At 44.3% G+C, this 14,358-nt stretch overlaps 1 protein-coding gene across 1 annotated transcript; it reads left to right on the top strand.

The window, feature by feature from the left end:
* Nucleotides 1-1,540: 1,540 nt before the first annotated feature.
* On the top strand, nucleotides 1,541-8,169 carry LOC142311502 (coenzyme Q-binding protein COQ10 homolog B, mitochondrial-like). The gene is made up of 5 exons (XM_075349994.1): nucleotides 1,541-1,719; nucleotides 5,856-6,005; nucleotides 6,434-6,626; nucleotides 7,140-7,241; nucleotides 7,625-8,169. Exons 1-5 carry the CDS (start codon nucleotides 1,607-1,609, stop codon nucleotides 7,784-7,786), a joined length of 720 nt encoding a protein of 239 aa, XP_075206109.1. The 5' UTR covers nucleotides 1,541-1,606; the 3' UTR covers nucleotides 7,787-8,169.
* The last annotated feature ends 6,189 nt before the right edge of the window (nucleotides 8,170-14,358 follow it).

The raw sequence follows: 14,358 nt of genomic DNA, 5'->3' as shown, positions 1-14,358 counted from the left end.
CAGTGTGCGGTTACCAGTGTGCACGGGGGAGGACTAGCAGTGTGCGGTTACCAGTGTGCACGGGGCAGGACTAGCAGTGTGCAGTTACCAGTGTGTACGGGGCAGGACTAGCAGTGTGCGGTTACCAGTGTGCACGGGGGAGGACTAGCAGTGTGCGGTTACCAGTGTGCACGGGGGAGGACTAGCAGTGTGCGGTTACCAGTGTGCACGGGGCAGGACTAGCAGTGTGCAGTTACCAGTGTGCACGGGGGAGGACTAGCAGTGTGCGGTTACCAGTGTGCACGGGGGAGGACTAGCAGTGTGCGGTTACCAGTGTGCACGGGGCAGGACTAGCAGTGTGCAGTTACCAGTGTGTACGGGGCAGGACTAGCAGTGTGCAGTTACCAGTGTGTACGGGGCAGGACTAGCAGTGTGCGGTTACCAGTGTGCACGGGGCAGGACTAGCAGTGTGCGGTTACCAGTGTGCACGGGGCAGGACTAGCAGTGTGCAGTTACCAGTGTGCACGGGGGAGGACTAGCATTGTGCAGTTACCAGTGTGCACGGGGGAGGACTAGCAGTGTGCGGTTACCAGTGTGCACGGGGCAGGACTAGCAGTGTGCGGTTACCAGTGTGCACGGGGCAGGACTAGCAGTGTGCGGTTACCAGTGTGCACGGGGCAGGACTAGCAGTGTGCGGTTACCAGTGTGTACGGGGCAGGACTAGCAGTGTGCAGTTACCAGTGTGCACGGGGCAGGACTAGCAGTGTGCGGTTACCAGTGTGCACGGGGCAGGACTAGCAGTGTGCGGTTACCAGTGTGCACGGGGCAGGACTAGCAGTGTGCAGTTACCAGTGTGCACGGGGGAGGACTAGCATTGTGCAGTTACCAGTGTGCACGGGGGAGGACTAGCAGTGTGCGGTTACCAGTGTGCACGGGGCAGGACTAGCAGTGTGCGGTTACCAGTGTGTACGGGGCAGGACTAGCAGTGTGCGATTACCAGTGTGCACGGGGCAGGACTAGCAGTGTGCGGTTACCAGTGTGCACGGGGGAGGACTAGCAGTGTGCGGTTACCAGTGTGCACGGGGGAGGACTAGCAGTGTGCAGTTACCAGTGTGCACGGGGGAGGACTAGCAGCAGTTACCAGTGTGCACGGGGCAGGACTAGCAGTGTGCGGTTACCAGTGTGCACGGGGCAGGACTAGCAGTGTGCAGTTACCAGTGTGCACGGGGGAGGACTAGCAGCAGTTACCAGTGTGCACAGGGCAGGACTAGCACACTACTAGTCCTGCCTGTGCACACTGGTAACCGCACACGGCTAGTCCTGACTGTGCACACTGGTAACCGCACACTGCTAGTCCTGACTGTGCACACTGGTAACCGCATACTGCTAGTCCTCGCTGTGCACACTGGTAACCGCACACTGCTAGTCCTGCCCTGTGCACATTGCCAGGAATTTCCCGGGTTACTACAGAACACTGGGCGGAGTTCGGGTGGAAACCCCGCCCTCCTCGTGACGACAGTTACCGGTCTTTGTCCGTAGAAGGAAACTGAGCAGCTGGGGAGGAACCGGCTCATTATCCCAGAAGCCGGCAACTCGTGTGCATCTCCGCTGCCGAGACACAACCGCCATGACCGGACACTGCGGGAAAAGCGCCTCTGTGCTGCTGAGAGCCCTGCTGGAGGCGGAGAGCCGGCCGTGCCATGCGGCGCTGAGGAGAGGCAGCAGGCGGCGAGCGCCCGGGTGAGCGGCTGCAGAGCGCCACTAGCGCTATTGTACTATACTAATACCATCAGTCTAGCATTCTACCTATTGTACTATACTATCAGCCTAGCATTCTACCTATTGTACTATACTAATACCATCAGTCTAGCATTATACCTATTGTACTATACTATACCATCAGCCTAGCATTATACCTATTGTACTATACTAATACCATCAGTCTAGCATTCTACCTATTGTACTATACTAATACCATCAGTCTAGCATTCTACCTATTGTACTATACTATACCATCAGCCTAGCATTATACCTATTGTACTATACTAATACCATCAGCCTAGCATTATACCTATTGTACTATACTAATACCATCAGTCTAGCATTAGACCTATTGTACTATACTAATACCATCAGTCTAGCATTCTACCTATTGTACTATACTAATACCATCAGTCTAGCATTCTACCTATTGTACTATACTATACCATCAGCCTAGCATTATACCTATTGTACTATACTAATACCATCAGTCTAGCATTATACCTATTGTACTATACTAATACCATCAGTCTAGCATTCTACCTATTGTACTATACTATACCATCAGCCTAGCATTCTACCTATTGTACTATACTAATACCATCAGTCTAGCATTATACCTATTGTACTATACTATACCATCAGCCTAGCATTATACCTATTGTACTATACTAATACCATCAGTCTAGCATTCTACCTATTGTACTATACTAATACCATCAGTCTAGCATTCTACCTATTGTACTATACTATACCATCAGCCTAGCATTATACCTATTGTACTATACTAATACCATCAGTCTAGCATTAGACCTATTGTACTATACTAATACCATCAGTCTAGCATTCTACCTATTGTACTATACTAATACCATCAGTCTAGCATTCTACCTATTGTACTATACTAATACCATCAGTCTAGCATTCTACCTATTGTACTATACTAATACCATCAGTCTAGCATTAGACCTATTGTACTATACTAATACCATCAGTCTAGCATTCTACCTATTGTACTATACTAATACCATCAGTCTAGCATTCTACCTATTGTACTATACTATACCATCAGTCTAGCATTATACCTATTGTACTATACTAATACCATCAGTCTAGCATTATACCTATTGTACTATACTATACCATCAGTCTAGCATTATACCTATTGTACTATACTAATACCATCAGTCTAGCATTCTACCTATTGTACTATACTAATACCATCAGTCTAGCATTATACCTATTGTACTATACTATACCATCAGCCTAGCATTATACCTATTGTACTATACTAATACCATCAGTCTAGCATTAGACCTATTGTACTATACTAATACCATCAGTCTAGCATTCTACCTATTGTACTATACTAATACCATCAGTCTAGCATTATACCTATTGTACTATACTATACCATCAGTCTAGCATTATACCTATTGTACTATACTAATACCATCAGTCTAGCATTCTACCTATTGTACTATACTAATACCATCAGTCTAGCATTCTACCTATTGTACTATACTAATACCATCAGTCTAGCATTCTACCTATTGTACTATACTAATACCATCAGTCTAGCATTCTACCTATTGTACTATACTAATACCATCAGCCTAGCATTCTACCTATTGTACTATACTAATACCATCAGCCTAGCATTCTACCTATTGTACTATACTAATACCATCAGCCTAGCATTATACCTATTGTACTATACTAATACCATCAGCCTAGCATTCTACCTATTGTACTATACTAATACCATCAGTCTAGCATTATACCTATTGTACTATACTAATACCATCAGTCTAGCATTATACCTATTGTACTATACTAATACCATCAGTCTAGCATTATACCTATTGTACTATACTATACCATCAGTCTAGGACTATTGTACTAGTACCTCCTCTATTACCACTATATCTACCGTACTGTTAGCATTAGCCCTGGTACAATAGGTATAGTGGCGCTATCAGTCTACTACCATCGTACTGTGTAATCTCCCCTATTGTACCTCCTATACCTTACTATGACTATTGTTCTGCCCTCTACCACCCTTGTGGTCTAGACTTATGTAATGAAGAGTAATGAGACTTTGGGGCTTTGCAGCCTTGTTCTGCTTCTACTTTTCTGGGAGGAAAGTGTTAATTGATCTCCAGGATCTGGTCTCCAGTGTCTGCATTCTTTGTACCTTGGTTCTGTTGCTGTAATATTACAATTTAGTACGAGATGTTACATATTGCTCTTTATATTGTACTAGCCCCCATCCTCCTGATCTGTAGCCCCAGGGGCTGCGCTGGGAGGTCCGGCTAATACTGGGTAGTATTGGGGTCGTTTGTAGTCACCTGTGAAGTCACATTGTGTAATTTCTTTTTATTTTGCACTATATATCACCTTGCTGGCCATCGTATTGTGCAGGTAGCCATTTGCCTTTCCCTATAGGTGATGTTACTTTGAATTGTAGGGATCTGATCTTTCTAGTCTGTAGTCCCATTATTAATCTTCTACAGATTCCCCTCCCCCCCTTTATAACCTTATGTAAGTTTTGGGGTTCCCTACGGCTGGTCAGTTTCTCTCCCTTATTCCTCCGTTGTCTGCTCTGTCGCACACCCCTGGGGTTCGCTAGCCTGGTTCTTACATGGTAGGCCCCTCAGTAGTGGAGGTGGCAGTGGCTCATTCACTTTCATTGGATTAGGCCACGTCAGGGCATTTCTTTGTGTGATGGTGATGTCTGGGGGAGGATCTCCGGACTATTCTTGGAACTCAGGAGACTTCTGAACTTCTGGCATTTTTTAACCTCGTGATTGAGGCCCCTGCAGGGGAAGCTTCCCAGCGCTCCTCAGACTATAGCAATGTTACGCTTCAGCACAATTCTCATTTACAGTTCTAACTCGTATTTAGCAGCATTTTTCTTAACAAAGTTTTCATGATTTGACAACTTATATTTTACCTGTAGCCGTTTTGCTAAAGTTGACTCAACTGCAATGCGAGCGAGAGCTACGTATGAATACGGCCTTAACGTGTTATATTTCTGACCAAACTGAACCCCAAAAGGGGGGACTTTCTATTTGGGGGGTGTACAAATCGTGATTGTGGCATCTGCTGGATATAGTACTTTCAATCTTTATGTAGTACTGCTCAGCAAAGACCAAAATATTCATCTGGGTTAAGACGGCCGAGAGACTTTTATATAGTTCTGTGCTGCACATATAGGCCATGAAGCTTTCCACCTGCCCTGTATATTTCCCTGATGGCACGGGTCAGTGTTAAGCCACCCTAGGTTTCCATCAGAACGTTCTGTAGCCGGTACCCGTGCTCCATATGGCACACATGGGCTTCTTTCAGGGCCTAGTAGGCACCCCGAGCCACTCTGTGGTGTCTGTTCCTTTGGCAGAACACCTCAGTCATATGCTATTTCTCACAGTCTACAGGCGTCCGTATTATGGATCCAGTCCTGGACATGAGATCTTGTGTTCTGATGGCTGTGGATCCTTCTAGGTTTAGGTGTTTGGTGCTTTCCAGAGAGCAAGTGTGAAGAAACCGAGGCCGGTCTATTGTAGTACGCAGTAACTCACCATTTCCTGGAAGGGAAGTATCAGGACTCGTGACTCAGAGAACAATGCCTTGTGTACAGGAAAGTGCCTTTTACACACATCCCAGCTTGCCAGAGTCTATAGCTGCCAGCGTTACTGGAGGTGTAGACCAGTGGTCTGTATCCTGCAGCAAACCACAGCTCCCACCATATGCTGTCCGCCAGCTCGGGGAGTTGTAGCTTAACAGGATGCAGGCTTCCGGATTAGAAAATAAAAACGTTATGTATAGGGCCACTATCTAACATATCAAAACTGAGGACAAGGAGCCATTCTCTGAACTATGCTCTGAGATGGGGTTGGTAGAACATCAGCTGTAGAAACTAGTCTGTCTGGCTGCATATGAAAGGAGCTGCAGGCTAAGGCGACAAGTCCCGTGCTGTTAGTTTCCAGCGTAGTCAGGAAATTCTATCCCCATGATGGGATCTGAGATATTTTTACCAATCCACATTCTTCAGGTTGACCTATGAGCCGTAAAGGGTTTTTTTCTTGACGCTTTCTCTGTTACGTCTATTTCAGACATCTGAGCTCCTGTGGAATACTCGCTTCACAATGCACAAGACTACCTCTGCCATCTCCAGTCCAAGTGCCCACAAGATCCTTCCTGAACCTTGCCGCACCCATCCTGGGGAGCAAAAGGATGGAGTACTCCGAATCCAAAGTCTTAGGGTAAGTAGTAATCTAATGGGGGGGGGAAGAGGCAGAAATGTACTTAACGGGCTGCTTAAGTCAACAGAAATTGTTAGATCTGTGTGATTCCTACTTCTAGGACCCTCCACCGATCACCCAAATAAGGAACTGGCGCAAGTCTCCTCCTTTCTCCAGTATAGGGTGAACGGAGCAGCTGGTTTGGGCAATACTTTGCTGTGCTCGACTATCTCGAGGCAAAGGGCTGTAATACCAGACCCTGCCCTCTGACTCCTTCCTCCATCTGTCCTTGTTTGCCAGCCGGCCTAGTGGGCTATAGCCTTCCATTTCCTTATTTTGATAATAAGGAAGTAAATTTGTGTCTTGGGGACTTTCCTGTAGTAGCACAACTGTTTATAATTTGATTGTCATATAACACTATCTAATATACAGGCCTTTTTTTGCTGTAGGTATTCAATAAAGCAAATGTTTGACATTGTTGCAAATGTGGAAGACTACAAGATGTTTGTACCTTGGTGTAACAGTTCGAAAGTCTTGTCCAGCCGCAATGGAGTGACCCGCGCCGAGCTCGAAGTGGGCTTCCCACCCATCGTGGAGCGCTACACTTCTGAAATATATATTAAGCCAAACCATCAAATTCGGGTGAGTTCTATTCTACTGTAATCTTAAGTTATTATTTTAATTGCCCCTGATTTGGGTCGGGTTTTTATAGAAACTTGGTCATTATCTTTCCTGTAGCTCCCTTATAATGGCATATGCTATCTCATTGGCATACACACCCATTCCCTGAATAGCTCTCAGGCGATTGCTGATTTTATTCCCGTGACGTAAGATTCTGGGGAAAAAGCTGTCTGTCTATGGACTTTGTACAGCCAAGCCTTCGCTGTCTGACACGTGGTCTGACCTTTTGTTCTTCGTAATGCTGGTCTGCTCGAGAGAGCTTTAGTGAAATCTGAAAGGTGGAAATCCTACTGCAAACTTGAACCAGTTTTTAAAATCTTAGTGAGAGATACTTTACAGCGAATATATATATATATATATATATATATATATATTAAATTTCGCCCATTTTAGTATTTGTGTGTACAAACTGCGTCCACACTTTGTTTTTTATTTATTTATTTTTTTTTAACATTTCCTTGTTTCTTGACACAGGCTGTCTGCAACGATGGGAAGTTGTTCAGTCATCTTGAGACGGTGTGGCGATTTGGACCAGGATTACCTGGACGACCCGACACCTGCAAGCTTGAATTCTTTGTAAGTAATCGTAAATCTATCATTGAAGCTACAATTCGGATAGGACATCACATGCCTAAAAGCTGCCGGCGACAGATCAGATTAATGGCTGTGGTTTTGTCTGTACCCACAGTTCTGCCCTTAGACTTTTGCACAATGTAAGAATTTCTATTGTATGCCATCGCCTAGGTGGTTCATACAATACCCTTTTTATGAGCTTATGACGTTCTCTCTTGGCTGTGGTCTGCAAACTGCTTTCAAACCAGCTCTCACTATGTAGTTTTGCAATAGCTGGAGAGTCACAAGTTGTAGAGCGGTTGTTTACAAATGGTTGCCCTTGTAGACAGTCACGTTAACATCTGATTTCGATTTATAAGTTTATGTCTATTTTATTTGCCTTGCAGGTGTCTTTTGAGTTCAAGTCTCTTCTCCACTCTCATTTGGCCACTGTCTTTTTCGATGAGGTAGCCAAGCAGATGGTGACCGCATTTGAAAACCAAGCGGCCGGAACGTACGGAAGGCAGACTGTTTCACTACGGGCAGCTAAACTCCAATCTGCACATTAATACATATATGAACGTTTCGCTTATATCATTGGTCCTATGGATCGGAACACTATATATTGTACGACTTGAAACTGGACCACATCAAGACTTTGCACAAACCTCTCTTTATTTATATCTATTTAAAAGGGACTCTTAAAAAAAAAAATTAACTTATTTTACAACCAACAAACCTATTTAATATTGTACGGTTTTAGATCTAACATAAATGACACGATCAGTGTTGTACTGTCGAAATAGGATTTCTGTATTTAATGAACAGTGTGTGATAAATGTGTTTTTACTGCCTTTTCAAACCACACAACTATATGTATATAATGTTTTTAGCAAATCTTGATTTTTATAATCGAAGCAAAATAAAAATGGAATTTTTTTTAATGGTTAAATCAGCATTTGACTTTCTATGAAAATGTATAATTCAGTTTGGGTTTTGTTTGTAAGAGTATGTATATGACGCACATGGTGTCGCCCTTAGATCTTTGTGTGACATTATAGATCAGGGTGGAAAACGTCCGTTTCCCACCCCCCCACCTCCCCCTCCCGACAAGGGTCATACAGAACTATCAACTTTAACTCTTCTGCTGTATTTGGTCAAACAATTAACTCACCACTAATGTAATGGCCGGAGCAGCTTCTCACCACTAATGTAATGGCTGGAGCAGCATTTCACCACTAATGTAATGGCTGGAGCAGCATCTCATTTGGTGTGACACATGGTGTTAAGACTGCCCATGATAAGTTTTTAGTGAGTTTGTATTTTACACTGCGTTGAAAACACAGCACCTTACATTTCTAGGAAAGTGGATGCAATTTTATAGAAATCTCCCCACTGTCAGTTTTTTACTTGACGTAAACTGAAATGTGGAGGTCTGAAATCCACGTCGTCATTTTCTCTTGCAGGTACGCTGAGTTGTGTGCAGATTTTACAATTGCTTTAGCTGCACATAATCTGTAGCTAAACTCGCATGCATTTTTAGTTGGTTTCCACTGTGGAAACGCATCAAATATGTATATAATCCTCACACAAATATATGAATAAAGTTTTGTCAAAACCAAAAATGCCAAGAAGTATCAAACTGCAGCTTTAAAACACGATATACCAACGAGAGACAAAAAACTCATCACGTAGGAGGCATTGAGTCTGCTTTATATACATTGCATGGGATACATTGCTCTATATAAATCACATATGAGACTGCTGCATACACATCACATGGGATATACAGACTGCTGTAAATACATAACAGTGTCAGTAGCCGCAAAACAGTCCTGAGCACTGTGGTCCCCGAGAATCTGCCTGATGGATTGGATAAAAGGACATTGCAGCCCAGAGGTTCCCCACCCCTGGTATTGCATATTCAATACCTAATATACTGAAGTCTTCCCCACCCCTGGTATACACATTCAATAGCTATATGCTGAAGCCTTATATAGTTTAAGTTGCATATATAGACCCATCAAAAGTTGCTTGCTTTGCTTATGGTTATACTGACTCCACTGGGCTGAGGGTGCATGAATTTTCAGTGAGAGTGGAGTAAAGGTACTGTCACACTAAGCGACGCTCCAGCGATCTGACCTGGCAGGGATTGCTGGAGCATCGCTGGTGAGCTGTCAAACAGGCAGATCTCCACAGAGATCAGCCACCAGTGAACCGTGTAACGACGCTGTGCTTCGTAACCATGGTACACATCTGGTTACTAAGCAAAGCGCTTTGCTTAGTTACCTGATGTGTACCTTGGCTACGTGTGGAGGGAGACTGCTTCTAGAAGCTGCGGACGCTGGTAACCAAGGTAAATATCAGGTAACCAAGCAAAGCTCTTTGCTTGGTTACCCGATGTGTACCTTAGTTACCAGCGTCCGCAGAAGCCGGCTCCCTGCACATTCAGATCGTTGCTCTCTCGCTGTCAAACACAACGATGTGTGCTTCACAGCGGGAGAGCAACGACCAAAAAATGGTCCAGGACATTAAGCAACGACCGGCAACCTCACAGCAGGGGCCAGGTCATTGCTGGATGTCACACACAGCGACATCACTAGCAAGATTGCTGTTGCGTCACAAAAACTTTGACTCAGCAGCGATGTCGCTAGCAATGTCGCTTAGTGAGACGTGGCCTTAAGACACTAATGGATGGCTATCTCTCCTGAGAAGAAATTGATCAGATTATGAATCGACATTCTCGGTCCTTTTCATCCAAAATTTGTCAAGGAAGAATTGGAAGGGTAGAAGTAGGCTCTTAAGTTGGTTCCACTGTATTAGTTGGGTTTGGATAATTATGTACTGTGTGTGGAAATCTTCAGATTACATGGGCACTTCCTAAGTCAAAATTCTAGCCTTTCGGGCTCTGCTCCACTTGTGCATAGCTTTCTATGCAAAAGCATCGGAACAGATATGCTAATGACCCTCTGCTGCGAGCATCAGCCAAGGGTAATGCGACTGTGATCTGATCTGATTTTGCGATCAGCTGCGAAGAGGGAGGGAGCACTTTCACCCCATATCCGTGGCCTATCTCTGCATACATCGCTCTGTGGTCAGATTACATGTGAGCGCAGTGCGATGTTTCACACTCACCCATAGGCTTGTATGGGTGCGTGAGCCAAGACTCGCTGCCAAATACAGCATGGTTCATTGCTCATGCCGATATGGCATGAAAAATCAATTGCAGATGGACACTGCCCCATAGTTTTACACTGGTGCGAGTGCAATCCGATGTATTATCGCATTGCACTAGTCTGTGCAAAACGTCTTAATTTGACTGTTAGCTTATCTTTAGGCGTCATCTCACTCCATCCATTCCGTGCACAAAAGCCTTTTGTAACGTATCAGAACTGTTGTTCTATTAACAGTTATTTGTAACCCTGACTGAAGGAGTCTGCGCTCTGAAAGCTGAAAAAGTGTGTGTGTGTGTGTGTGTGTGTGTGTGTGTGTATATGTATATATATATATATATATATATATATATATATATATATATATATATATATATATATTATAATTAGTTTTTTTTTGGGAGGGGTTTATTCATTTAAAAGTATCACTCCTAGAATACTTTTGTCCCTTTGTATTAGAAACAGGAGTTTCTGTCTTTTCCTTCTATCAGCTCCCTGCACCCTTCATAGGCTTTGGCATACGCATAGGATAGACATTGCATACAGATCTGTAGACAGATATGAGCAGTTTTGAGATTGAAGTGGAGAAAGCACTTTTCTATGATAAGATATATTACAAAGCTTCTTATCCTCGCTTGTATTATTGATTTATGTTAAAAAAAAAAAAAAAAGTTTAGTTACTATTTAACTTCCACATCTGCTAGTAAGATACCTCCCTTTAATCCTGACTGATTCTGCTCTTATCTTTTCTGGTTATTGCTCCATACATTGTGTGTATCTCTAATACAAGGTCCATACATGGGCTCTGACACTATCTTTATATGCATGAAATCTTATTTGCGGCATCTCTATCTTAATCCGTGTGTAAATAACTTTTCTTTTCTACAAGCATTACTTCTGGGGAAGGTTATCTCTTCCTTGGATATCAGCACATGGACTTTATTAGTGATCCATATGGCTTTACCCTGTGATTAGTGTGCACTGCACTGAAGACTCTTCCTGTTGGGTTATGTCACATAGATAAGTGCTGGGCAAAAGTAGTATCAGCGGTTCTAAATATTACTTTCAATAATCCCAAATCTTCACGCTTGCCAACTTCACTCATTACACAGCGAAATTCACTTATGTTTCTGCAAGTTGGCATGATATAGGTATGTAATGCATGATAAAATCCAAGTAGCTGGTCCACAATGTGCCAAGGTGATGCATGCCATGGGGGACACCTATCAGCCCCTCTGCCTTGGCTTGAGTATGTGGATTCAGGAATGAGGATGTAAAATGAACCTTTGCAGAGAGTTACTATGATTGTTTTGGGGGAAGGGTGTAGTACTAAGGAAAGTGATCATTGACTGGCTACATTCTTTCTCTACTTTTTGGAAACTACTATAATCGTAAAATCGCATCAATAGTAGTAGAGTAAGGAAAAAAGTAGACTATGATCAGATTAATTATCCCCTACAAAGTATTTTAAACTGTAGTGTGACCAGAGAGACAAGTTTGTTCTGGCCGGCTCCGAGCACAGACTTAAGGCGTTAACACCCTGTTGTACTTCTTCCAAGGAATGTTCTGATCTCAGAATGAGGCACATGAAGGATCTCATCTCCAGACTTGGACATGAAAGGTCAGCAGGAATTAGCACGAGGGGTATTCTAGGTTATGTGGACCTCCCCAAGTCTAGTGGATGGTAACGTTCCCAAATCTTCAAATAGAAATAGAGATGCCTTCAATCGTTTCATAAGGGGGTGAACTGCGTTCAGGGAGAACCTAAGAGAAGCTGATCGATTCAATTGCTAAATCTGCCATAGACAGATTGGTATTTTTGGCTAATCTTGCCGAAAGAGGAAAGTACTGAAAGTACTGAGAGCAGACAAGGAGGATTTATCAGACTTGATGTCTGTGCCTTAGGACACAGCCTTGGAGGTTATGTAATCTAATCTTGGAGATGCTCTTACTTAGTGATAAATGAGAGGTAAATCTGGAGCCAAGAGTTAAGCTGGGTTCACACACAGCGACAGCGACAACGACGTCGCTGTTACGTCACCATTTTCTGTGACGCAACAGCGACCTAGTAAGTCGCTGTTATGATCGCTGCTTAGCTGTCAAACACAGCAGACGCAGCAGCGATCATAACGCCACACGTCGCTGTGGAAGCCATGCTGCACTTGGTAACTAAGGTAAATATCGGGTAACCATTACCCGATATTTACCTTGGTTACCAGCGCACACGATTAGCGCTGGCTCCCTGCTCTCCTAGCCAGGGTACACATCGGGTTAATTACCCGATGTGTACTCCAGCTACGTGAGCAGGGAGCCGGCACTGGTAGCGTGAGAGCACACCGCTTAGCGCTGGCTCCCTGCACACGGAGCCGGAGTATACATCGGGTAATTAACCCGATGTGTACTCTGGCTAGGAGTGCATGGAGCAGGGAGCCGGCACTGACAGCGTGAGAGCGGCGGTGCTAGTAACTAATGTAAATATCGGGTAACCAAGGAAAGGGCTTCTCGGTTACCCAATGTTTACCTTGGTTACAGCTTACCGCAGGCTGCCAGACGCCGGCTCCTGCTCCCTGCTCGCTTCAGTTCGTCGCTCTCTCGCTGTCACACACAGCGATGTGTGCTTCACAGCGGGAAAGCGACGAGCAAAAAATGAAGCTGGACATTCAGCAACGACCGGCGACCTCACAGCAGGGGCCAGCTCACTGGATGTCACACACAGCGACAGCGATGGGACGTCGCTGCCACATCACAGAAAATGGTGACGTAGCAGCGACGTCACCGTCGCTGTGTGTGACACCACCTTTAAGGTACCTTCACACATAGCGAGATCGCTGCTGAGTCACAGCTTCTGTGACGCTACAACGACCTCGCCAGCGATCTCGCTACGTTTAACACATAGCAGCAACCAGTTCCCTGCTGTGAGATTGCTGGTCGTGTCTGAATGGCCTGGACCATTTTTTGATAGTCGAGGTCCTGCTGGGCAGGATGCATTGGTGTGTTTAACGCCTTACCAACGACCTCGTTGACGACTCAGAGCTCAGACACTCAGACACGTACAGCCATGTACTGGTCTCAACAACCACCAATATAGTTATACAGGTTGCTACGGTCACTGTATCGTTGCTGCGTCGTTGGGAAGATCTGACTGTTTGACATCTCACCAGCAACCATGTAGTGACTTACCAGCGATCCTTATCAGGTCGTATCATTGTTGGGATCGCTAGAAAGTCGTTAAATGTGACGGGGGCTTTAAGGGTGGACTCAACGCTGGCGCATAATATTCAAAATGCTGGGACTGTGAACTATTGATGGAGGTTAACTCCAACAATAGAAAGTTGTGGAAGTTCACCGCGAGCAACGGCCATTTCACGTCACTCGACGCTTCTATGGCTGTTCAATGTGCGTCTTGCCAACTCTATGCCCGTTTTTATGGATTAAAAAATAAGTAAGAAGGAATCATTGCATATGGCGAGTGTGGCCTGTCTCTCCTTCTGTTGGGATTATTATAAAGATTTTAACAACTGAGATGAAGCACCACCGATGCTAAAAGTAGCTCTGATGTGTGAAAACCCGACAGTGTCCAATGTGATTGGATGAATTCGGCAGTGGTGCCAAGTTTTGTTCTATTTGATTGCTTTGTATTGACCGAAGTTGGGAGGTTTGGTAATGTCTTGTCAATCTGTACTCTGTGATATAAGTCCATCATTTTTGCTCTACTTTGACATCTATTTTAATTCAACTTTTAAAATAATTATTTTAAAAAATATGCCTCCATCTCTTTCTTAAAGCGAGAGTCCACCTCTAAACACCATTTTTTTTTTTTACAATGGTTTAAAGTCGTTAGCTTCTGATCCCCTTCTTATTAATTGATAAAATTATACCCGCCAGCAGCCACCACTAGGTGGAACATACTGGACATTATAGTTTGAATGGAGTCCGTCACCCCCAAAACCTGATTTAAACTGCTCATA

Source organism: Anomaloglossus baeobatrachus, chromosome 5, assembly GCF_048569485.1.
Source record: "Anomaloglossus baeobatrachus isolate aAnoBae1 chromosome 5, aAnoBae1.hap1, whole genome shotgun sequence".
Lineage (NCBI taxonomy): Eukaryota > Metazoa > Chordata > Amphibia > Anura > Aromobatidae > Anomaloglossus > Anomaloglossus baeobatrachus.
The sequence above is the reverse complement of the archived record's forward strand: the minus strand, read 5'-3'. Positions and strand labels throughout refer to the sequence as shown.

Coding starts and splice junctions, on each gene's coding strand:
- LOC142311502 (XM_075349994.1), top strand. CDS start 1,607: ATGACCGGACACTGCGGGAAAAGCGCCTCTGTGCTGCTGAGAGCCCTG. Junction 6,006..6,433: donor TCCGAATCCAAAGTCTTAGG/GTAAGTAGTAAT, acceptor TTTTTGCTGTAG/GTATTCAATAAAGCAAATGT. Junction 6,627..7,139: donor AGCCAAACCATCAAATTCGG/GTGAGTTCTATT, acceptor TTCTTGACACAG/GCTGTCTGCAACGATGGGAA.